The sequence below is a fragment of the Zootoca vivipara genome, chromosome 9 (assembly GCF_965207765.1).
Source record: "Zootoca vivipara chromosome 9, rZooViv2.hap1.1, whole genome shotgun sequence".
In the NCBI taxonomy this organism is placed as follows: domain Eukaryota; kingdom Metazoa; phylum Chordata; class Lepidosauria; order Squamata; family Lacertidae; genus Zootoca; species Zootoca vivipara.
The window spans coordinates 8,274,352-8,298,831 of NC_142592.1; the positions used below are offsets into that span (position 1 = coordinate 8,274,352).

General features: G+C 44.2%; 1 protein-coding gene across 1 annotated transcript in view; it reads left to right on the forward strand.

Annotated features, from left to right (window-relative positions):
• LOC118090601 (sucrase-isomaltase, intestinal-like) overlaps positions 1-24,480 on the forward strand; it is an 88,327-nt gene that overhangs the window by 12,349 nt on the left and 51,498 nt on the right. The window contains exons 5-7 of the mRNA XM_060279398.2: positions 18,705-18,873; positions 19,465-19,561; positions 22,362-22,474. Of these exons, the coding sequence (XP_060135381.2) occupies positions 18,705-18,873; positions 19,465-19,561; positions 22,362-22,474 (379 nt within the window). The remainder of the gene's footprint in view (positions 1-18,704; positions 18,874-19,464; positions 19,562-22,361; positions 22,475-24,480) is intronic.

Below are 24,480 nucleotides of genomic sequence, written 5' to 3' on the forward strand. Positions count from 1 at the left end.
ATGCAACTTTTCATACAAATGAACCACAAAGCGGCTTACAAACAATCAATAGCAATAACATAAAAAAAATAAGAGAGCATCATCACAAATACAGCACCAATCATGTAGAATAATTAACAAATCATCAGTAAAACAATTATAAATAACCAGTAAAGCAATTACAAATTATCAGTAGAATCATAGAATTGTCAGGTTGGAAGGGACCACAGACCACAAGGGTAATCTAGTTCAACCCTCTGCAATGCAGAAATATTTTGCCCAACATGGGGCTCGAACTCGCAACCCTGAGGTTAAGAGTCTCACGCTCCTCCAACTGAGCTATCTATGTCACCAGTAAAACAATTATAATTGGTAAAACACTATAAGCAAAACAACTAAAGAAATAAGCTGAGCAGCACAATTGCAGCAGAGGTCTTATTACAGGACTCACAAAGTACTACAGCTAATCTACAAAACAATATTGTCAGGATTAACAAAATAGCATCCAGAAAATAGACTGAGCGCTGCTGAATTTGTGCACGAATTCTCCCCACCCTGGTGACCCATAATCTTTCACTTTGTTGAGTCCGTTCTTGTTTGCATTGTTCCCTGGCATGGGGCTCAGGAAAGACCCAGGCAGTAGCAAAGGGGGGGGCGGTTTAAAGGGGGGCACTGCTTCTCTCCCAGCTTCCAAACAAAACATGCCACCTGCACTGCTACATTGGCTGCTACTGGAACCATGTTCTGCCCACCAGGAGCCACTGCGCCTCTTCGTGAAACGCCATCCAGATACAAGTTTACCTGCATAACAGGTATATTGAGACCTAAGAAGAATCAGGTGGGTGAGGTGGGTGTGAAATGTCAAGTGTAAGGTTGTTGTTGTTGTTGTTTAGTCGTTTAGTCGTGTCTGACTCTTCATGACCCCATGGACCAGAGCACGCCAGGCACTCCTGTCTTCCACTGCCTCCCACAGTTTGGTCAAACTCAAACTCAAGCTTCGAGAACACTGTCCAACCATCTCGTCCTCTGTCGTCCCCTTCTGCTAGTGCCCTCAATCTTTCCCAACATCAGGGTCTTTTCCAGGGAGTCTTCTCTTCTCATGAGGTGGCCAAAGATTTGGAGCCTCAGCTTCACGATCTGTCCTTCCAGTGAGCACTTAGGGCTGATTTCCTTAAGAATGGATAGGTTTGATCGTCTTGCAGTCCATGGGACTCTCAAGAGTCTCCTCCAGCACCATTATTATTATTATTATTATTATTATTATTATTATTATTATTATATAATAATTATAATAATTATATTATAATAATTAATATTTATTGTTATTATTATTATTATTAATTATGCTAACCCAAGGAAAAACTTTTCCAGTAGAAGGAAAGCCTGGCAGGAATTAGAAAACAGTGGAGGGGAATACTGTATTTAGATAGGATCTCTCTGTGTGTTTTCCAGCCAGGGGTTTCAAAATTAAAACAGAATTTTTGATAAATGTGTGAAAAAGCAGGCGGTCATTGGGGCTTGCAGAAGAGCTTATGACAGGAAAAGGGCATTAATTAATATGCCAGAAAACTGACACACACACACACACACACACACAGAGAGAGAGAGAGAGAGAGAGAGAGAGAGAGAGAGAGAGAGAGAGAGAGAGAGAGAGAGAGAATGTGCAACCAGCTGCAGCAGTGCAAGGCCAGTCGTTTGCCAATAAAGAAAGGGACCAATTGTGCATCTTTGAAAATAAAATATTGCTCAAAGCAATCAATAAGCTGCAAATGAGCCCGGCGGGCAGTTTTTCCAGCTGCATTTGAATGTCTGAATAGATGATAAATTGTGTCAAAACACAAAATGCTTCTGTACTACCTGCTGTATAATTTGCGGGCCCCTAAAGAAGCTCTGTCTTTGTTCAGCCACCTCTGAGTTCCCAGACCTTTTTGTACCTTTTATCTCTGTCAAGCAGGCTTTTTATTTTGGATAACCTTGCCCCGAGAGCCCTAATGCACCTCCCTATCCCACAATTTTTTCGGGCATGATAATTCAGGTAACCCCATTCCAACAGATGCTGTTGACATAGTGACATGTAGATATTTATATCCAGGGTTAAATCACCTCCCTGCCTTTTTCTATTCTATATAATCACTGCAATAAGTAATATGACACATTACTTTCTTTACCGCAGAGATTTAACAAAGACTGGCTAATTTTCATAGATATATGGGTTAGACAGAATAAACATGCTTTTGACAGAGAAATTAGGTGCTTTGCTCAGTTCCCCTCCATGATCTGGCTGGGAAGCAGCTATCAAGACTTTTCCCCAGGCCAGCGTGGCTGCCCACCTCGTAGCAATTGTCACAACTCGGCCATTTAGGCATTGGGTTAGTCTTTGGTGGAGGGGAGGTTGTAGCCCAGGTTTTCCCAAACTTGGGTCTCCAGCTGTTTTTGGACTACAACTCCCATCATCCCTAGCTAGCAGCACCAATGGTCAGGGGTGATGGGAATTGTAGTCCAAAAGAGTTGGAGACCCACGTTTGGGAAACATTGCTGTAGCCTCTGCCTGCTCCTCCAGGTTTCAGGGGTATCCCCTAGCCGGGTGGGGGCCTTAGCACTCCTCAAAGGGGCCCCTATTTGACATGTGCCATAGGCCCCCCATCACCCCTGGGTTGACCCCATAGCAGATTATTCATGTGTATAGCAGATAGGCTGGTATCTCAATGGTTTTATTCAATGCCTATACCAGGGGTCACCAAACTTACCATGCTTCGGGCTGGTGCCTGCAGCGAGCCAGAGGGCGGAGGAGCGCCCAGGAGCACGCGTCCATATGCGTGCGCACACACAATTTCCGGTGCACTTCCGGGTCGCACGAGCACCGGAAATCGCTTGTGCACATGCGCACAGGCCTCCTCCGACCTGGAAGTGCGCCAGAAATGACGCTTGCACATGCGCATGGGCTATTTCTGATGCTCTTGCGACCTGGAAGTGGGCAGCTGCGCTGCGCCGCGCCGCGCCAGTAAGAGTGGGTGGTGGCAGTTGCTGTGGGCCGGATGAGTCCTTCGGGCAGTATCCGGCCCCAGAGCCGTAGTTTGGGGATCCCTGGCCTATGCTAAACCTCTGCATCTGTAGTCAATCAAGTTGTGGCCCGATTTGACCCCAAATACTGCTTATTAGGGTGACAGGCATGGGAGCTGCTGGCTACTACCCGTGTTTCTCCTAAAATAAGACGTGCCTCTAAAATAAGCCATGGCACGATCTTTTAAAGGCAAAAAAATATAAGATACCCCCCCAAATAAGACATGTTGGAGGTACCGGTACCTACCCGACCCAGCGGGAGCCGGCAAACGCAGCAGCGCGTGCCGAGCCCCAGCCCAGCGGGAGCCCCAGCACAGAGACGCGCCGAGCTCCGACTGAACGGGCCCCAGGACCCGGCAGCGGGCGGCGCACGAAGTCGCAGTGGCCGGCAGTAGCCGGCAACTGCCCCAGCCGCGCCGCGCCGCACCACACGAAGCCCAGGGATCCAGCAGCGGGCTCAGCGGGCGGCGCAAGAAAGCCCCATACCATACTTAACAATGCTGTACCATGCTCAATAAAAAAATAAGACATCCCCCGAAAATAAGCCGCGATGTGTTTTTTAGAGGAAAAATAAATATAAGACGTGTCTTATTTTAGGAGAAACACGGTATATTGTGTAACATATAGCTATGTTCTGTATCTAAGTGAAAAATCCCCATGGGAAGTTTTAAAATGTCAGACTTGCAAGAGAAAAAGAGGCAGCATATTGAATGGGGACAAGGTAGCCTAGGGGGGAGTGTACATTCTTGATTGCTGTTTACATTATTCTCAGTATTTCAGTTCCTGCAGAAAGATTGTTTGCAGTGACCAAAATGCATGAGCATCAGATAGTATTTCTAGGGGTTAATAGGCCAGGACTCTGTCAGAGGAGTTAAGTAGGCAAGGCTGCGATGTTAAATTGGGTGGACATCAAGGGATGACCTCCTGCAAATACGGTGGTTACGTAGTAAGGATGGACGTCAGCGAAATACTCTACACATGAATAATTTTTTCCAAACCTTGACGGCACCAGGCGTCAGGTGAAAAACAGAGATTAGATGCACAGCTTCCGTGCAACTGATTCTTATAATACTTATGTGCAGAATGCCTCAATCCCAGGGCTGTATCCAAGGTTAGTTCTGCTCAGAGAAGACACATCAAAATTAATGGAAGTGAATAACTCAGGTTCGTTAATTTCAAGGGGTTTACTCTGAGTATAACGTAATTCAACACAACTTGTCCCAGGAACCCTTGTCTAAATGTTTTCCTCCCGTTGCTCACAGTTGCATGCTGCAATGGCACCGGGAGCATGCAATGGCACTGGGAACATGTTTTAATGCAGGGTACCACATTTTAAAAGTATTAAGCAGTTCGTAGCTGCTTTTATAAAATGCACGCATGGATACTTTGATGGACCAACCCTTAGCTTTGATGAACTGAGTGGAACTGAGTAGAAGACAGGGATGGGGAAAGAGAGTACTTGAATTCAACAGTGCTTAGTTTGTATTTGGCTGTTAGTTTGCTACGAATGGGGCGCAGGTGACGCTGTGGGTTAAACCACAGAGCCTAGGCTTGCCGATCAGAAGGTCGGCGGTTTGAATCCCCGCGACGGCGTGAGCTCCTGTTGCTCGGTCCCAGCTCCTGCCAACCTAGCAGTTCGAAAGCACGTCAAAATGCAAGTAGATAAATAGGTACCGCTACAGTGGGAAGGTAAATGGTCTTTCCGTGTACTGCTCTGGCTCGCCAGAAGCGGCTTTGCCATGCTGCCCACATGACCTGGAAGCTGTACGCCGGCTCCCTCGGCCAATAAGGCGAGATGAGCGCCGCAACCCCAGAGTCGGTCGCGACTGGACCTAATGGTCAGGGGTCCCTTTACCTTTACTAAGATTGTTCTGTGGGTTATGAGTGCTGTAAGGCTTTGGGAATTTTAGAATGATTAGCCTTTTATATAGTTGTTCTGGGATATTCTGCATGAAAGGCAGATGTTCTATAGCATTCCCCACATTAAGTGCAGCCCCCAGACTGGATAAGATTGCTCACCACTGCATTACAAAACCACCCAATGATACTCCCATGTTACCATGGGGTAAGCTTATGTCTCAAATCCAACGCTAGGGGAATAACTGCTACCTCTTAACCTTGGAGTTTAGGGTACTGCCCCCATCCTCTGCCCATATGCAGAGTTTCTTAGGCATTTGCATTCATGCCGGAAACCAACCATATGCCAGGAAATAATGGAGTTCTGTGTCCCCTCACTTGTCGAGAAATTAACTGTGAAGCTGCCCCTTGGTGATAGTCCAGTATCTTCCTTAAAGCCTCTATGGAGGGTGGCCTGATTACATCGAAGTAACAGGATGCTGAATTAGATGGAGTGCTCCTTTGATCCTACGTGATCTTTCTCGAATGGCCAACGATATATTTCCCCCTTTAACAACTTAGTGTGGGCATGCCATTTGTAATACAAGTCAGAAAATCTTTTCCCCCAGCCAGACAATTTCTCTGCAATATTGACACTGGTGCAACGCTTTGTTAAACACTGCAGCTGGGAAAGCAAGAAACAAATAACCACATCTAATCAGAAACTTTGCTAATTTCCAATCCGCTGCTCTGGAGTTCATTTGTTATATATAGATTCTGGTGGCAAACAAAGGCTGCGAGGGGGGCTTTCTGCACAGAGAAAAGCTATTAGAATGATTAAAAACGCCATTGTTTTAAGCTGCAGCTTCTCCTGAAAGCAATGCAAATTGCGGCGTGGAATTTCTACAGCCCCCAACACAGCCATTCTTCTTGTTGAGCGTGTTCGATTTTTGCACAGAATGAGGTGATTCGATTTGTTTTTGTTTGAGGGCGGTGATTAGTAGGGTGATTTATAAATCTGGTTTTTGTGTGGGGTGTGTGTGCTTTAATCTAGAAATGCACTCTTCCAAGCAAATGCATATCGAGAATGTGCTTTATTTCCACTGAATGCGCAGCAGAGCTCTGCCAAGGCACAAATGTGGGATTTTGTGAGGTGTTTTCTTGGTGGATTGCATTCAATACAAGGATCTATGCAATTGTAAGAGAGGTTGGTAAGCACTTAATAACCAATTGGTTACTTTATTTATTATTAGATTTGTATCCCACACTACTTCCAAGGAACTCAAAATGGCACACATGGGTCTACCATTTTCCCATCTTTGCCCTCGCAACAACCCTGTGAAGTAGATTAAGCTGAGAGAGTACATATAAAAAAATTGTAAAACATTAGACATTCAAAGCATCCCGATACAAGGCTGCCTTCAGGTGTCTTCCAAAAGTCAGATAGTTGTTTATTTCCTTGACATCTGATGGGAGAGCGTTCCACAGGGCAGGTGCCACTACCGAGAAGGCCCTCTGCTTGGTTCCCTGTAACTTTGCTTCTTGCAGTGAGGGAACCACCAGAAGGCCCTCGGAGCTGGACCTCAGTGTCTGGGCTGAATGATGGGGTTGGAGATGCTCCTTCAGGTATACCTGGCCGAGGCCATTTAGGGCTTTAAAGGTCAGCACCAACACTTTGAATTGTGCTTGGAAATGTACTGGGAGCAAACGTAGGTCTTTCAGGACCGGCTGTGTGATATGGCCTCAGTGGCCACTCCCAGTCACCAGTCTAGCTACCACATTCTAGATTAGTTGTAGTTTCTGGGTCACCTTCAAAGGTAGCCCCATGTAGAGCACACTGCAGTAGTCCTAGCAGAAGATAAGTAGCGCATGCACCACTCTGACAAGACAGTCTGTGGGCAGGTAGGGGCTCAGCCTGCATACCAGATGGAGTTGCCCTGGACACAGAATTGACCTGCGCCTCCTGTGAGTCCAAAATTACTCCCAGGCTGCATTCTGGGTCCTTCAAGGGCACAGTTACCCCATTCAGGATGAGGGTGTTCCCCACACCTGCCCGCCCCCTGTTCCCCCAAAACAGTCTTCTGTCTTGTCAGGATTCAGCCACCATCCATTCTCCAACTGCCTCCAGACACAGGACATGCACCATCTTCACTGGTTCTGATTTAAAAGAGAGGTAGAGCTGTGTATCATCCGCGTACTAATGAACACCCAGCCCAAACCCCCTGATGATCTCTCCCAGTGGCTTCATATAGATAGTTAAAAAACACGGGGGAGAGGACAGAGCCCCAAGGCACCCCACAAGTGAGAGCCCAGGGGTCTGAATACTCATCCCACAATACCACTTTCTGGACATGGCCCAGGAAGAAGGAGTGCCCCTCCCCAGCTCCCAGATGGTCCAGAAGGATGTCATGGTCAATGGTATCAAAGGCCTATGACTCAGTGCCCTAGACACTCCACCAGGCTGGCTTTCTGAGCACTATGATTGATTGCACCCATAGTCCATCTTGCCTCACCATGGTTCATGGAAATGTAGATCGTGGCAATTAACTTTTGGGTAGACAATTTATTATTGGGTATTTATTTTATTATTTCAGTCTCTTTGTGATTATGAGCCCAGGGTGGATACAGCATAAAAGCTTTAAATTATAAAAATCACTTATCTCAATTAAAACCTCAAAAGGCAAATGTGCAATCTTAGCAACACTTGAGCACCCTTAATTTCATAGCTGGCCACGTTATGTCAACCCCCTACAATGGCCTGAGTGAAGAAGCACATGTTTACCTGGCACTGAAAGGTAAACAATGACATTGGCAGATTGAGGGAAGGGCGTCCCACAAATATAAAGATCTTAATACATGGGCGGGCTGGAATAGGGAGAGGTGTTTGGGGTGTGTATCCAACAAAACCATCCTGTTAGCATGTTTTGGCGTTAGTAGCTTGCTCTTAAGCACTCTGTTTTATTATTAGTTTGAGTTATATTTTTATAACCAAAGTCAAGGGGGCCTATAAATGATGCTGGATGAAAAAAAACCCCATATTTTATCCCTGTGGGAATGCCATGTAATGCTTACAGAGGGCATGCTCATTCATTCATTCATTCATTTGTTAATGCAAGCCCTGTCTTCGTAAAAAAATAAAGATAAATCAAAAATCCAAGTTAGCTTCCAAGGAGATAAAAATTTCAAAATATGGCAGGCTCTAAGACTCTTGAGAAAATCATTTTGTGTTGTTGTTGTTGTTTTTAATCTAAGAGACAGGGGAACTTGGGATTCCTCTGATCTACATTTAGAGGATGAGGAGAAACCAGGGTATGATATTGGAATGATGCCTTGATCCTTTGCCACATTCAAAGTCTCTGTGATGTTTGGATGATCGGGATCCTGGGCTGCAAAATATAAGGAAACTATAAAATGGTCTTAGAGGAGAAGGTGTTTTGCAAGTTGCCTGGCTCCTGTCCCTTGGATGGGTTTTGCTCATTTGAAGGGGCAGCCGTGCAGGCGTTGGCCTTTCAAACAGAACTGCAATGCGCAGCAATATATGTTCCTTTGGGTTGTTTACAAAGAAGCAACTGCAGGAAGTTCATAAAGAACCCAGCCAAGTGCAAATGCCAGTTTCACGAATACTGTCGTGGTTTATCCAAGAGTCGCCATCAAAGTTTTACAACTATGAAAGTTTAAAAAGCTCCCCAGCTGTCCAGATAAGAAAAGCAGAGGGTGGCAGTGCCTGGAACTATTGTAGGAAGAAAGCAGGATGATGTCCTCAGGAGAAAATTAAATGGAACAAAGCTTTTGAGCCATGTGAACTTTTAATGTTGAGGGAATAAGTGACCATGTTTCAGCAAGCCACACTCCTCTGCCTTTCAGTCATCCATGAAATGCTCCAACTAAATTAGTTATATTCTGCCTCCTAAAAATAAACCAAGCATTCCCCCACCCCACTGTATTTATTTTCCAAGCTGGCTCACTGTTCCATAATGGTTACACTTTCCCCTGATCTTGTGGACAGAGAATGTCTTTCTGCACGTCTTCTGCATGCTGTTAAGTTCAAGAACCAGTCAGAAAGGCAGTCTTCCGCCTGCCACTACCCCTCCTGGGCTCCTGAGTCAGCCTGTCTTCCTGATGAGAAGCTAAAAATAGCAGCATATCTTTCTAAGCCTCCTGAAACAGTGTTTGGAACGAAGCACCTGTTTTCGGAAGGATATTTACAACAGCAAAACAAGGTACTTCCCAAGCGGGGGAGCTGTCATATACTTAAAATATATATGTGCTGCATCCTTTGCTAGAAACCTCTCATTTTGGTTCCTCTTTCCTGCAGACCTTTGGGGAACCAGCAGAACAGTAAGGGTGAACTTCAGAGCAGAGCCACAACAAAATCTTGTGCTCCATCCTCTGTGCTACATGCATCCACTGCCCCAGTCTTCAACCTGGGTCTTCCCTCTCCCTCTCCCTCCTGCTTTCTTCATCTCCAGGACCTAGCACAATGTTTTTTCTCTTCAGCCATTTTGAAGTGGATTGTGCTGTGAGTGCGTGGCTTGACTGACCAACCCCTCACTTCTGTTTTCCACTCCCCACTATTCTCCATGACAGTGCATACATGCACAGATTCCCCCCCTTTTTTCCCCAGTTTTGAGAGGCTGTCTCATTTTATCTTCCATTATGTTATGTAATATGCCTGTTGTCTTTGTCCATGGAGTTTGCTTGGCAGGGATACTGGAGTGGCTTGCCAGTTCCTTCTCCAGGTGGATCACGTTTAGTCAAAACTCTCCACTATGACCTGTCCATCTTGGGTGGCCCTGCATGGCATAGCTCATAGCTTCTCTGAGTTATTCAAGCCCCTTCGCCACGACAAGGCATTGATCCATGCTTTTGAATTATGGTGCTGGAGGAGACTCTTGAGAGTCCCATGGACTGCAAGAAGATCAAACCTATCCATTCTGAAGGAAATCAGCCCTGAGTGCTCGCTGGAAGGACAGATCATGAAGCTGAGGCTCCAATACTTTGGCCACCTCATGAGAAGAGAAGACTCCCTGGAAAAGACCCTGATGTTGGGAAAGATTGAGGGCACTAGGAGAAGGGGACGACAGAGGACGAGATGGTTGGACGGTGTTCTTGAAGGTACGAACATGAGTTTGACCAAACTGCGGGAGGCAGTGGAAGACAGGAGTGCCTGGCGTGCTATGGTCCATGGGGTCACGAAGAGTCGGACACGACTAAACGACTAAACAACAACATGTTGTGTAATTCTGCAAATCTGCAAGTGGCGCCATTTTGCCTACAAAACCATTAGCACACATTCCCCCCCGCCAGGTTCATTGTTAGAGGGAGTGACAGAACAAGGATGAATACACTATCTGCTTTTGGGCAGAAGATTGGAGTCGATCCTCTCTTGGGTTATTCCTTGTGGATCACATTGAGATGTTTGAGATGGCAGTTTGGAATGAGATGATATGAGAGAAAGAGAGAGGGAGAGGTGGTGAGGTTAGATTGAATGGGGCACCGTTTTATGAGCTTCCACACTCTGTTTTAAATGCGATGGAATCATAATCTTGCCATTTTCATTCAAATCGTGCCAGAGACTCAGTTGTACAGTGAATGCACATTGTATAGTATAGTATAGGAATAAGTGAATTGCCATGACAACTTTAATAATAAATGTCAGCGTGTAGTGGTGGGCCCTTCAGATATAACTGGTGAAAGGAAACAATTGCATGATTCCTGAAAGTATTTATAGGAGTGTTCTGTGGGCTAAAGCAACAATCGAAGAGTTACACCCCACATTACCCCATTTCTGTTGTTGCTTTTTCATAACATTGCCCAATGGCAAGAGGTTTGGACTGGAAGCTGGGCATCTTCAGCCGTGGATTCCTTGTGAGGTGCTGAGCACATCACCCACATCTTGGCTCAATTTGCAGCCAAATTATAATGGATTGTTTCATAGAACTCTTGTGAGGATGAACTTAATAAATACTGTGAAGAGTCTTTTCACAGTATATATGTAGTCAGTGCTTTTTTTCCTTAAAAAAATATTTAGGGATACTCTCATTTTCCTAGGTACCCCTGACCATTAGGTCCAGTCATGACCAACTCTGGGGTTGCGGTGCTCATCTCGTGTTATTGGCCAAGGGCGCTGGCGTACAGCTTCCAGGTCATGTGGCCAGCATGATAAAGCCACTTCTGGCGAACCGTAGCAGCATACGGAAAGGCCATTTACCTTCCCGCTGTAGTGCTACCTATTTATCTACTTGCACTTTGACGTGCTTTCGAACTGCTAGGTTAGCAGGAGCTGGGACCGAGCAACAGGAGCTCACCCCGTCACAGGGATTCGAACCGCCGACCTTCTGATCAGCAAGCCCTAGGCTCTGTGGATTAACCCACAGCACCACCTGCGTCCTTCCTCATTTTCCTACTCATATTGAAATACTGCCCCTCAATGAGGCCAAACTTAGATAAACAAAATGTTTAGGGGTATGTGTACCCCTGCGTCCCCCAGGAAAAAAGTACTGTATGTAGTTAATAGTAACTTGTTGACTAGGCCTACCCAATAGTTCTTAACAGAGCTTTAGCCATTTTTCATGTTCTCATGTTTGTGCTTTTTTGCTTTTAAAATTGAAAGATGGTTGATACAAACTCCTGAGGATATATTGTAGTCGCTTCAGCAATAAGAACAAACCAACAGCTAACGTTTCCAATGACATGCTTCAGCTGTCGGTGAGAGGTGACTCAGGAGCGAAAATGGAAAACTACTTGTGCTAGTGCAGTGATGGGGTGATGCTTTCCCCTAAAACATTACAAAAAGGTGACCCTTCCTCTCTGTTACCTCAGTAAAATCTCTGGTTCATGCCCTGGTTGTCTCTTAGGTAGACTACAGCAATCTTCTAATCTCTGGTCTTCCATTCTCTTCTTTGGTTCTCTCATGTCTATCCAGCATTCATGTGCCAAACCCCATCCACCTTTTTCATCACTCTGGCCATGGGACACTCTTCCTCATATTGGCTTTGCCCCTCTCCCTGCATCTCTCCACACTTATATCTCAATACTTTTCTGTAGTCTACACTCTTCCAACTCCACCATCTCAAGGTCTCCAGCTTCTTCAAAAGACTCTGCCTTTTCTTGTTCCATGCTTGTAAATTTGAACTGCCTCCCCAAACACGTGTGGAGCTGACTCCATTAGTACCTTCTGTTATAAGAATTTTGAGGTCATATATATATATATATAATTTGTTGTTGTTTAGTCGTTTAGTCGTGTCCGACTCTTCGTGACCCCATGGACCATAGCACGCCAGGCATATATAATAATTGTTCATAAAACATGTACATGAATGTACAGTACAGGCACATGTCTGAAGCAGCACAGGAAGACAGGCCTGACTGACACCATTTTGACTCTCTCTCTCTGACCAGGTGTTCCTCTGCAAGGAAGAAGGGGGGTGGGGGGAGCCTTCTCATTGTCTCAGGAATTAAAGTGATAATCCCTGGCATCCTGATACCTGAGTGCCAGACAAAAGGGTGTGATTAACTTGGCTGGGAAACAGGGAAATGTAAATATATCTCTCTTTTGTTGATTAGGTTTTGGGGGCAGGGGGCAGGGTCCAGGATGCTCAGATTACTGCCACCAGACCTCCCCTTTCATGATGTACCTATGATGAATCTAGGGAGGGCGGTCTTGGGCTACACCCCTTCTTTTTTTATAATAATTTTTATTATTATTTTTATAGAAACAAAACAAACAACGCACACAATACATGCTCTGTCCCTCCAATTTCCCTCCCCCCACAAGTCCACTTCTGCCACCAGTAGAACCCGTGGGCATTGAGAATCAGAGGGGTCCATTGTAAGGCTGGGTTTGACCTCCCCCTCCCCTTCCCCCTCGTCCCCTCCCTGCCACTGAAAGGACAGGGATGGAGGGGCTCTGGGGATTGGTTTCCCCTCAGATGCTCCTTTAACACAAGCCTTCAACAAAACATAAGCACAATACCTATATAAAAAAAGAAAAACAACACCAAAAAAGAAAACAAATAAAAATTTGAAAAATTCCAATTCTTATTTTCTTCACATTATAATTGTGACTTCCTCAAATCTCTTCTTCCTGGTTTTCCTAACTTCTCTAATTAATTGTGGCGGATTTTCTACTTCAATTCCAAATCTTATCCTTATAATATTAACTTATTCCTCCTCCTTCTTCATGCTGCCTCCCCACAAGTCCCCTCCTGCCACAAGAGGAACCTGCTAGGCGCAGCACTTCAAAGGTTCCATTTTTGTGTCTGAGCTTCCCTCCCCCCCCTCTCCCCCCCCAGGGCACCCTCTGCCACCAGGTGCTTCTGAGCAAAGAGAGGGGGGAAGGCGGCCCTCCATCCAGACACTTATCTGAACACAAACATATCACTACAAATCCAAAAATTGTTTCCCAAGCCATTCTTCTACTCCCCTCCAGAAAACTAAATTTTTATATCTATTCACTCTCCCTTCTCCTCCCAGTGTCTTTCCCCCCCCTTGGATCAGCAGTCCTTTAACAGGCCAAGATTTCAGAAACCGTTAATCAATCACCAAAATACTTTTTGACTAAAAATTTTTACCCCACACCCGTTCTTTCCCACTTCCAAATCCAGGCCTCTGTCCCCCCTCCCTCTGCCTTTCCTTTTCCTCAGTTACCCATGCCCAATTTTTAGTCCCTCCAGGAGCCTTCTTTTCTTGAATCAATTCATTTTGTTGTTCTTGACAGCTGTCATTTTCCTTTTCAAGTCCTTGTTGTTCTTCCTCCAAGTCACATTTTTTATAATCCGCCTCAGTTTTTGCAAAATCCACTTCTTGTTCTTTGCTCTCAAATAGGGTTTCCACATTGTCCTCTAAGTCCTGATCTTGAGCCAAAGTCTCTGAACATGTTGGACTGGAGTGTTGCAGTGTCCTGTGAATGTCCTTCAGAATCTCTAAATAGTTCAAAACTGTCTCTTGGAAGCTTGGTGAATACATTGTTTTCATTCCTTCTAACCACAGACTGGCAGGAGATTAGGAGGCAGAGCACACTGGAAATTTCCATTCACTCACGCTTTCCTCCATCTTGGCTATTCCTTCCATTGTCTTTAACTTTTCCACAATAAATCATCTATTAAGTCCAAATGCTACTCTTTTAATAAGATCTTACAGCCAGTTAAACTCTCAACGGATTTTTATAAATTTTTCTTGTCTTTTGGCAGTTTTGACAGCTTTGACAGCTGTCAAAATTTTTCCCCTTAACGCACTTACTGTTCCTCAGGAGGTGCCGGTGCCGGGGTTTGAGAAGGGGTAAAAAGATTGTTTCTTTCGGATACAAAAAAACAAAGTATCCCTTTCGGCTTTCGGCTTTCGGCTTTGGAATATTTAATACGCCTCTTGATTGACCATTAGGAAGAGATTGACTCCCGTTTTTGAATCTCTCCCTGTTTTCCGAATTATTTATTTTTAAAGTCCACAAGTCCAATGAAGATTTCACTTACTTTGATCAAATCTTTTATTTCTTGGAAGAATCCGCCGCTTGCCGGGTGAGGACTCGGAGCTTCGCTTCTAGGAGGTAAGTTGGACCCCAAAATGGCTCCCGCGGCTCCACTCCGCTGGCTCTTGATCGCTCTACGGAGCTCTTGGGCAGCGGAGGAACCGCGAACGGAGCAGCTGCTGGGCGCTTCAGTCACCGGGACGCCCTTCCCGGTGCTCTTGTGGGGAGTCTGCTCGCTCTGCGGACTCCCCCCCCCCTGCGAGGCCAGGGACTTCGGAGCGCGAAGTCCCTGAGTCCTTCTTGACGGCGCGACGGACCGGAAGTCCGGGCTACACCCCTTCTGTGACATATGGGTGATGCTTCTGGGGGGTGGGCTGAAACCAATTTCAAATTTCTATTTAAGGACAGAACACCTTTGTTTGGGGTTCCTTCCTTGTTCTCCTGCGTGAGGGGAAGGACCCTGTTGCAACAGCGAAAATAAAGGCTTTGCTTCTCAAACTTCTCTGGTTGGCCTCTGTTATATTCTCCAACCGATGGAGAACCCAATAAGGGAATAAGGGCAGATTTTTGCCTATATCACTTTCAAAATCTCCTCAAAGACCAGCTTCTGTGAAGCCTAAAGGTATAATTCCCTACTTCCCATGTCCTATTGTAACTCAGCCTATAACAAAGCACGTACCCACCCCACCCCACCCGGTTCATCAATCCCCCCTTCTCTTCCTTACCCCTTCCCTGGTTTTCCTGTATCAGATTGTAGGTTGTAAATCCCTCAGGGCAGGAACCTGCTCTCCTATACTCTGTAAAGCTTCATACACACTAATGATGCTACACAAAGAAGCAAATAATTTTTGCCAATTGTGTGGGTATACAGAAGCTTCTATCGGCTTGTACGCAGGTGGCTTCCACTGTGAGATGCGCACTTTATAGCTACTAGGTACAGTACATCAAAGACTGGAAGCAATTGGCTTCTTCCCCCACAATCCGGCAGAATTACTTTGTCACTCGCTGTTTGTTCAGTAAGCATGTTACGATAGCTAATGATCGCTAATGTTCACATAATCCAGGTACAACTGGGTCACAAAGATAAATAAGGAATTGTCTTCTTTCAAAGGCAAAGTTCATTGTTCTTTCTTGATGGGAGGCTGTAAGTCATATGGAGCTAGCCAGTGGAACCCGTGCAAATAAGGCATTTGTCTCAAATTCAGCAAACTCTGTTCTATCAAACTGTATGAACACCGTCTCTGAAAGGATCTAATACAAAAGCAATAAATAGCCGTGGTAATTGAGTCATTTTGGGTGTGGAGAACATTCCACTTAATTCATTCATTGGTTAATTTGATCTTCCACTTCATTTTATCAAAGCCCCTAATAGCAAGTAATTTCTGTTAAGAGAAATGCCAATCCCACGAGGTCCTTTTCCAGACAATTTGGTTTAATTTATTGCAGCAAGTCCACAAGTTGACGAAGGCAGAGAGAAGGCCATACATAAATACACCGTTCAAGTCAAAAGGTTCGTCATAGCCCTGGTAACAACCAACGTAATGGAGCAGGCTAATTTGAATGTGCCTGTGAGTAACACAGGGGATTTAGCCGAAATAAATATAAAAGGGCCATGAGAGGAAAGAAGGCAAAAATAGAAAATCAAAGGGAAAAGAACCTTCTCTGTGCTTTGATCAGGTCTGATGTGTCCTAATTTTTTCTTCTAGCTACTGTCAGTTCAGGGAGATGGTAGGCACCTCAAATCTTAATGGCCAGCTAGGAAAAGAGCCTTCCTTCTCTCTCTCTCTCTCTCTCTCTCTCTCTCTCTCTCTCTCTCTCTCTCTCTCTCTCTCTCTCTCTCTCTCTCTCTCAAATTTTCACAAGTGGGTCAGAGTGATAACCCTGGTTTATATCCCCATTGCAGGGCAAACAAATGGGCTTTAAGAAACAGAATTGATTATTATTGTTGTTGCTTATTAAATTTACATACCACCCTTCATCCAAGGATCACAAAACACAAAATATGTACCATAATAACAAACATAAACAATACCTCCACACACAGGTCAAATGGCCATAGATTAATTAATTAGCCAGTCAACTGTGGTGTGAGGGGGGCATCCTGTGTGACCACAGGGGGGGGGAGTTACCTTACTTGGGAGCTGCCTTCCCCAACTTTGGGTTTTGCTAGTACATATATTTATACCATACATTTGAAGCACTATGATGTCACTTTAAACAGTCTCCCCAATAATCCTGGGGGCTGCAGTTTGTAAAAGGTGCTGAGCTTTGTTAGGAGACCTCTATCTCTCTCCCCCCCCCCCGAGCTACAATTCTCAGAGTCACCTGTGAAGGGGGTTGGTTTTCAAATCACTCTGGTGACTGTAGTTCTGTGGGGAACGGGGCTCTCCCCCATCAACAAACTTCACTTCCCAGAATTATTTTGGGGAAGCCATGGCTGTTTTTAAAGCGGTATCATAGTGCTTTAAGTGTGTAGTGTGGACATGGGCCAAAACGACCAGCAGTAAGTAAGTAAGTAAGTAAGTAAGTAAAACCTTTATTGACATCAAACAAACTCGCATACAAAATAATAACAGATTAAAACTGTCACTGTGGCAAACGCTGTGTTAAGAGAGAGAAGGGAATAATTCGCTATCCGCTTTCACGACAATGGGGCTTCTAATAATTCAGACGACTGCAGAGTATAACGACGAGAGAATAGTAAATTGAGATATTGAGCCACCATCTTGGTGAGGACCGGGTCCTTCCCCAGCAAAAGGAATTGTAAGATTTCCCGCTCTGGTCTCCTTCTGGGAATGCAGAGCCGGTCCAGGAATTGTTGACGAAGGTCGACGTAAAGGTTACAATGAAAAACCATATGTAGAAGGCTTTCCACCTGAGGGTCATGACACGGACAGATCCTCTCATCCTTCGCCCTGCCTGAGAATCTTCCCCACAGGAGGTTCGATGGATTTGCATTGAACCTGGCCAACAAAAATGCCCTTCTTTCTTGTGGGTTCAGTAGGAAGTCAAGATAGTTAGGTTTTGTTTCATGAGCCCACGGGAGGTGGAAAAGAAGGGGGGAACATGTTGTGCCTGCTGCCGCTATAAGATCCTGTCTCTCAATGTAACACTGGCATTAATCTCAATGTCCCAGTCATAACGACTAGCAAGGCAGGAAGGAGTGGTCCAGTTGTCTGGGCGATGGAGATGTCCTGTATGCAGGCATCTGACTGGCCTCTGTGAAAACAGGATGTTGAACTTGATGGGCCTTTGGCCTGGATCAGGGGGCTTCTCTTATGTTCTTATATTCAACCCCCCCCCCCCAATTCAGAATCAGGGCCGTGTGACAGCTTAGTGTGCTCCCAGTGACGTCACTGCATTACCACAACTTTGCCTGCCACCAATTGCCTCACCCATATTCTCAGATGGATTTGAACTTTAGCTTGTTCCTTATTGCTGAAAATTCTAAAATAAAACACCCAAGCAGTAGGAAACATATGCCAGAAAAAATAAATGCGCCATAACAATGGGGATTCAGTATGTCTGTGTGCATAAGTGCTTATTCTTAGTGACATTCTAAATGTCACCATGTGCTGTGCAGGAGTGTGTGTGTGTGTGTGTGTGTGTGTGTGTGTGTGTGTGTGTGACCCACAGGCATCAGAAGAAGTAGCAGGCAGATCAAGGAGTGATTTTGTTTCAAAGACCACATATTGTATTCATATTTCTTTTAGCAATGATTTTTTTTAACTTACCTGTTTAATTTTTAGGTATAACCTTTCAAGTATGTTACTGTCTGTGACAGATGCCATAGTTTGTATTGGGCTTAATGAAATTTAATATCTAGCACAGGGGTTCCCAACAAAATTTTCTCGAGGACCCCTCATCGAGCCGCTATTGTGACAAGGACCCCCATTAATTCCTAATCCTAAAATTAAAAAGTGAGAGCCAAATTAAGAGTCTTTTTATAAGCGTCCAGGGAGGAGGGAGGGGAATGGAGAAGACAGGGTACCTGCGCAGTAGCGCACAAATGAAGCCGACGCGCACAAAGCATCTTGGGGAAGTGAGCGTTAGTAGAATGCGCACGCTGCCTCTTTGCAAAACAGTAGTGTTTGTAAAGCGCCACCTAACGGCATACAGCAGAACTACTGCCTCTATCTAATTCTAGCTTTGCGCTAGACTCTGCTCATGCAGGAAGCGGCCAAAACAAAAAATCTGTTATCATACGAAATATATTTAATATATTTTTTATTCTAATAGCATCTTGCGGACCCCTCTGGCATAGCTCGCGGACCCCTGGGGGTCCCCGGACCACCTGTTGGGAACCACTGGTCTAGCAAAAGCAACCGCATCACATTTATGCTTGCTCTTCTTTTTGACATAGGTGGGACACATCCCTTGCAGATCTGGTCTTTTCCCAGCAATACCTGCGCATATCAACCAATGTCCCATCCAGTTCTGTGTACGGCTTTGGTGAACACCAGCACCCATCCTTTAAGCACAATATGAACCATATAACCTACGGGATGTATTCTAGAGACCAGTCTCCCAAAGTAAGTCGTTCAATATTACATCTTGCCTTGTGCCTTCTATACGTTTATTAATAGTAGCTATTAGTTAGGCTTCCCCTCACACATTAATCCAAGGTATTGACTATCAAGCAGCACATTCTGCTTCTCTGTGCAGTTTTGGCTCATTTCACATAACCCTTGGCCATCTCGGGTGAATTGTAGGCAGATGTTGATCGTTGTTTTTTTAAACATGAATTACGTCCTTTTTCAATTAAGTCAATTCATATCCTCCAGCGGATCCTGATGGTTCTGGTTTAATTTGGACACTGTCCTGAGGAATTTAGGAAAACCTAAAAAGGGGAAGAGGTCAGAGAAGTTGCATAGGGTGATACTGATTTTTAAGGCAAATGTTGATGGTTCCGGTTTGGGCAAATCGTCTGAGGAACTTAAAGGAAACCAAATATTTTATTTTATTATTTAAAAGAAGACTAGTAAAATTTTAACTTAAGACTGTAGAACTTCTTAGGAAGGTGCTATGCCAGTTCAGCAGCCTAGACGGTGTTGCGATAACAATACCTGAGTAAAGCAATAAAACTAAAACTAGATGTAATCATTAATTTTTTTTTATTTCAGATGAATGCAAATCTGTATGGAGTTCATCCTTTTTACATGTGCATAGAGAACGACGCAAACGCTCACGGTGTACTTTTCCTCAATTCCAACGCACAAGGTAATCAAAGGTTAACAATTAAACAGAACTGTTTAGACTGCAGTTCTTTTTTTAAAAATAATAATAATATATTTGGCAAATATTTTCTCTTATTGATGTAATTTAGGGATGAGGCATACCTGAAGTCCCATGTCATATTACTACCTGGAACCAAATCCTATTGAACTCCGTGCGATTGGATTTACTGGTGTGTGCCTAAACTGCAAGCTTAAAGCCTCTTTGCACACTGGAGAAGTGTTCCACATGCATGCATGGATTCCTGGGTTTTCCCATTCACTTCACAGGAGGAGGGGAAACACATGACAACATTTTTGTATGTGAGGAGCTCCAGCCATTCAGGACTGCTCAAGACATTGCTGTCTGAGGAAACCGACAAATGGCACACACACCATTCTGAGTGCAGGACAGGCAGCTGGATCTCATGTCAAAACGGACATGAGATTTTCTCAATGACACTGAAGCGCCGCACACCCCCTAACTTAGGGGGTGTAGGGCATGTGACAACCCAACACTTCCCTAATGCTTCTCACCACCCAGCCTCTATTGCTTGAGGTAACCACTTCATTCTACCTAACAGACACGGGTGGTGCTGTGGTCTAAACCACTGAGCCTCTTGGGCTTGCCGATCAGACGGTCGGCGGTTTGAATCCCTGCGATGGGGTGAGATCCTGTTGCTCTGCCCCAGCTCCCGCCAACCTAGCAGTTCGAAAGCATGCCAGTGCAAGTAGATAAATAGGTACATAAGCGGCATTTCCGTGCGCGCTGGTTTCTGTCACAGTGTCCCGTTTTGCCAGAAGCAGTTTAGTCATGCTGGTCACATGACCCGTAAAGCCGTCTGTGGACAAACGCTGGCTCTCTCGGCCTGAAAGCGAGATGAGTGCCACAACCCCATAGTCGCCTTTGACTGGACTTAACCATCCAGGGGTCCTTTACCTTTACCTAATAGAAGGCCAGCTTTCACACGCACTGAAATGAAAAATGTATGGCCATAGATCACATGCCAAAAAAAGCCACTACTTGTACCTCTACTTACGAATGTTTCTACTTACGAATGGAGCTCCGTCCGCCATCTTGGATGCGGTATAGATAGGATTTTTTCTACTTACGAATATTTAGATAGGGTTGCTTCAACTTACGAATTTTTTCTCCCAATGCATTCCTATGGGATTAGACTTACAATTTTTTTTGACTTACGAATGTGCGTTCGGAACGGATTAAATTCATAAATTAAATACAGTACCACTGTATTGTAATATATGCTTCCGATACCTCAAAGAGCATTAAATTAATAGAGAGGTGTTTCTAAACCTGCATCAGAGAATACTGGGAGGAAAGTACATTTCCCACCATAATTCAAAGTGCTGGTTTTTGACCTCTAAGGCTTAGCATAGCTTTGGACCACAACACCTCCTGCAATGTCTCTCCCCATGTGAACTTCCCTGGGTCCTAATGTCATTGTAGAGGCTCTTCTCCAGGTGCTTCCTCCAACAGATGTATGGAGGGTGATTGAAGGAGAGATGGCCATTTCAGTAGTGGCCCCCTGGCCTTTGGAATGCTTTCTCCAGGGTCTCCAGGTCTGGTCTTGACTTCGGTCATCTTTTTGCCACCAAGCCAAGACTTTTCTTTACACCCTAGGCATTCGATTGTTGAGGTTTTCATATCTGGTTTGTTTTTAGTCAGTGAGTACCTTTTAGTTGGTCCAACTTTTTATAGTATTTATTTTTCTTGTATTTATGGAAGTTGCCTTGAGACCCCTGTGATATAAGGCAGCAAATAAAGGGACAATAACGGTCAAAAGTGCGACTTTAATTCTAGACTGACTGATCTAGAACTGAGGCTGAAATCCTATGCAAATGTTCTTGAGAGTAAGGTCCATTGACCTCAGTGAATTTACTTCTGAGTAAGGAAGGAGAGGGATTATAGGAATATAATTCTTTTAACATCTTCTAGAACTCAGTGATGACGCTAGTTTGTGTCTGCTAAATAAAGATAACCTCTTCAGTGAAAAGTGCTTTAATTTTTCTAAAATGGTATCTCAGGATTCCCAAAGTCTCGTTCTCATGTTCCTAGAACCTGTAATAAGCTGTTGTTAAATGAAGCAAAGTGGGTCTGTTCCACTAAAAATTATGATTAACTGTTAAAAATAGATGCATGTGCTAAAAAACCCCCACAAAAAACCTGAAGTTGATACAAATTTCCTCGGGGGTTCATACAGTTGAAACAAACCAATTTAGATTTGTCCTGTTGACGGGGAATAGCTTTGCCTGTTGCCATGGTCACCTTACTGTATTAATCTCGCTCTGTAATTTTCAAAAAGGAGAATCTTCCCTAAAGCAATGAAATAAAAATCCTTAGCCAAGCAGAGGCGACAAAAGAAGTATATTTTGCAGTCAGATCTATATTTAAGCATTGTTAAAATGTCTAGAGTTGCCAAGTTGTTATTTTCTAAATAAAAAAGGAACCCTGACTTATTATTATTATTTTTTGTTACTGTGCTTCCGAATCGTACGTCAGATCCTACCGCTGCATAATCAGTTGCTTTTTTCTGTTTTCACATGCACTGGGCTATGTGCCTGACAAAGATGGGTTTGAAGAAGCGTCTGTTTCTGTTTAGTTAAATAATGCTAAATATTTTGAGCTTGCTTGGTGGGAAGTGTGGGTGGGGTTGCGTTAAGCCCCTGGATGACCTACATAGCAATACTGTAATAATAATGCACAGAAAAGTCAAGGTCATTGCATAGGGATCCTTAGCTTTGAGGTAATTTATACTGAATACAACATATCTGTTAACATCTTGTAGATGTCACGTTGCATCCAGAGCCATCTTTGACCTTCCGCACCATTGGAGGGGTTCTCGATTTCTACGTCTTCCTTGGCCCAACTCCAGAAAATGTAATCCAGCAATACACAGAGGTTAGTTGAAAAAATGTGTTCAGACATGCAGTGCTAAGAAAAGCATTTACTTGTTGATTTAGTTGTGGGTTTGCAGCATGAGGTATTGCATTACAATGATGACAGTGAAACTCAGTGCGTCACCCCTTTGCAAAACAACAACAAAAACACACCCTCTTGATTTAAAGATCAATTGTACTGATCTTTAAATCGACAACTATACTTACTTATTTGCAATGGGATGGTTTTATTACCCTCCTTGACTCTTTATTGCATTTGTTGAGTTCCACTGAAAAAAATTTGTATCTTCAGAAGCCAGTGGGGCAACTTTAATACTGTTCCTATCTATGAATTTTAATATAGAGGTAGAGGGAATTGAAGGGACCCAGGTGGCGCTGTGGGCTAAACCACTGAGCCTAGGGCTTGCTGATCAGAAGGTCGGCGGTTCGAATCCCTGTGACGGGGTGAGCTCCCGTTGCTTGGTCCCAGCTCCTGCCAACCTAGCAGTTCGAAAGCACATCAAAATGCAAGTAGATAAATAGGAACCGCTATAGCGGGAAGGTAAACGGCGTTTCCATGTGCTGCTCTGGTTTGCCAGAAGCGGCTTTGTCATGCTGGCCACATGACCTAGAAGCTATACGCCGGCTCCCTCGGCCAATAATACGAGATGAGCACGCAACCCCAGAGTCGGTCACGACTGGACCTAATGGTCAGTGGTCCCTTTACCTTTACCTTTAAAGGGAATTGAAGTTGCTGTAAAACATTTTAAATATGTTACCAATCTGCTAAAATTTAATGTTTATCAGTCTAGTATCTGGATGGCTTTCAAGGACTAAGAACTGAAATAAATAATAGGATATTGGAATGATCACCAAGGGTTTGTAACCCATGTTCCATCTATATTTGTTTTTTTGGTTCCTCCTATTGCTCCCTCCCTCCTCTTCATTGCATTTTTCCGGCACATAGCAACAATATTTTCTCAAAGCACAAAAGGCCATTTCCAGTATATTATCCTCAGTAACTTGGCGCTCTGATTACAGCCTCTTTAACGCCACCTGTGTTACTGTTATGCACACTGCAATCCCTTCCTTTGTTTCACTCAGTCTGACTTCAGAGGGCTCCTTCCTAAGAGAGGTGTTGCTTGCAAAATGATTGGCGGAAACGCTCGTAGCATTTGCCTGTAATTCTCGGGTGGACATTTCAGAAAAATTACCATTGTTGCCTAGGCTTGTTTCTTAAGGGAGGTTCCTTTGGACATTCCACACTGTTGCTGTTTTGGGGATGGTTTCAGTCACAACAAACCTGCTCACCCAAAATATCAGACTCCGCGATAAGGAAATGCCCCTGAAAGTGTAGGATAACACTTTTTTTTTTTTAAACATAATTTTTATTGATTTTTACAAATTACAAAAGATGGTACATACATAAACACCTTTTCCACCTTCTTCCCACCCCCCTCCATGGGTCCTCCCCTGCCACAGAAGTATCCCACGCAGGTGATCAGTCAGAAGTGGTCCATTTTATGATTGGGTTTCTGTCCTCCTCCCCCTCCCCTGCCCCCCAAGCCCCCCCCTGCCACCAGGGAGCTCCAGTGAACCAGGGCAGTACGCAGGAGTTCATCCATCCAACCATCTATTGTCATACCAAAAAAAAAAAGAAAATACAAAAAGAGAAAAAGAGAAAAAAGAGAAGAAGAAAAAAAAAAGACAAAAAGGAAAAAAGACAAAAATAAAAATAAAAATTCATCATAATTGTTAAATTCATAATTGTTAAACCATATTTTGTGGGCTTCCCCACCCTCCCACCCTTCCCCGGTTTTCCTCCCTTATTTATCATCTTCAACAGTTTCATAGTTCATATTTTATAACATACACCTTTATATCTTGTACCACTTTTAAACTATTATCATTTTCGCCTATTGTCCAATCACTGAGAAATCAAACTCCCATTTTTTCTTCCCGTGCCTAATTTTTACCCCTCTATAGGCCTCCATATTTTCACCTTTTTCCAGAATCAATTCACTTTTT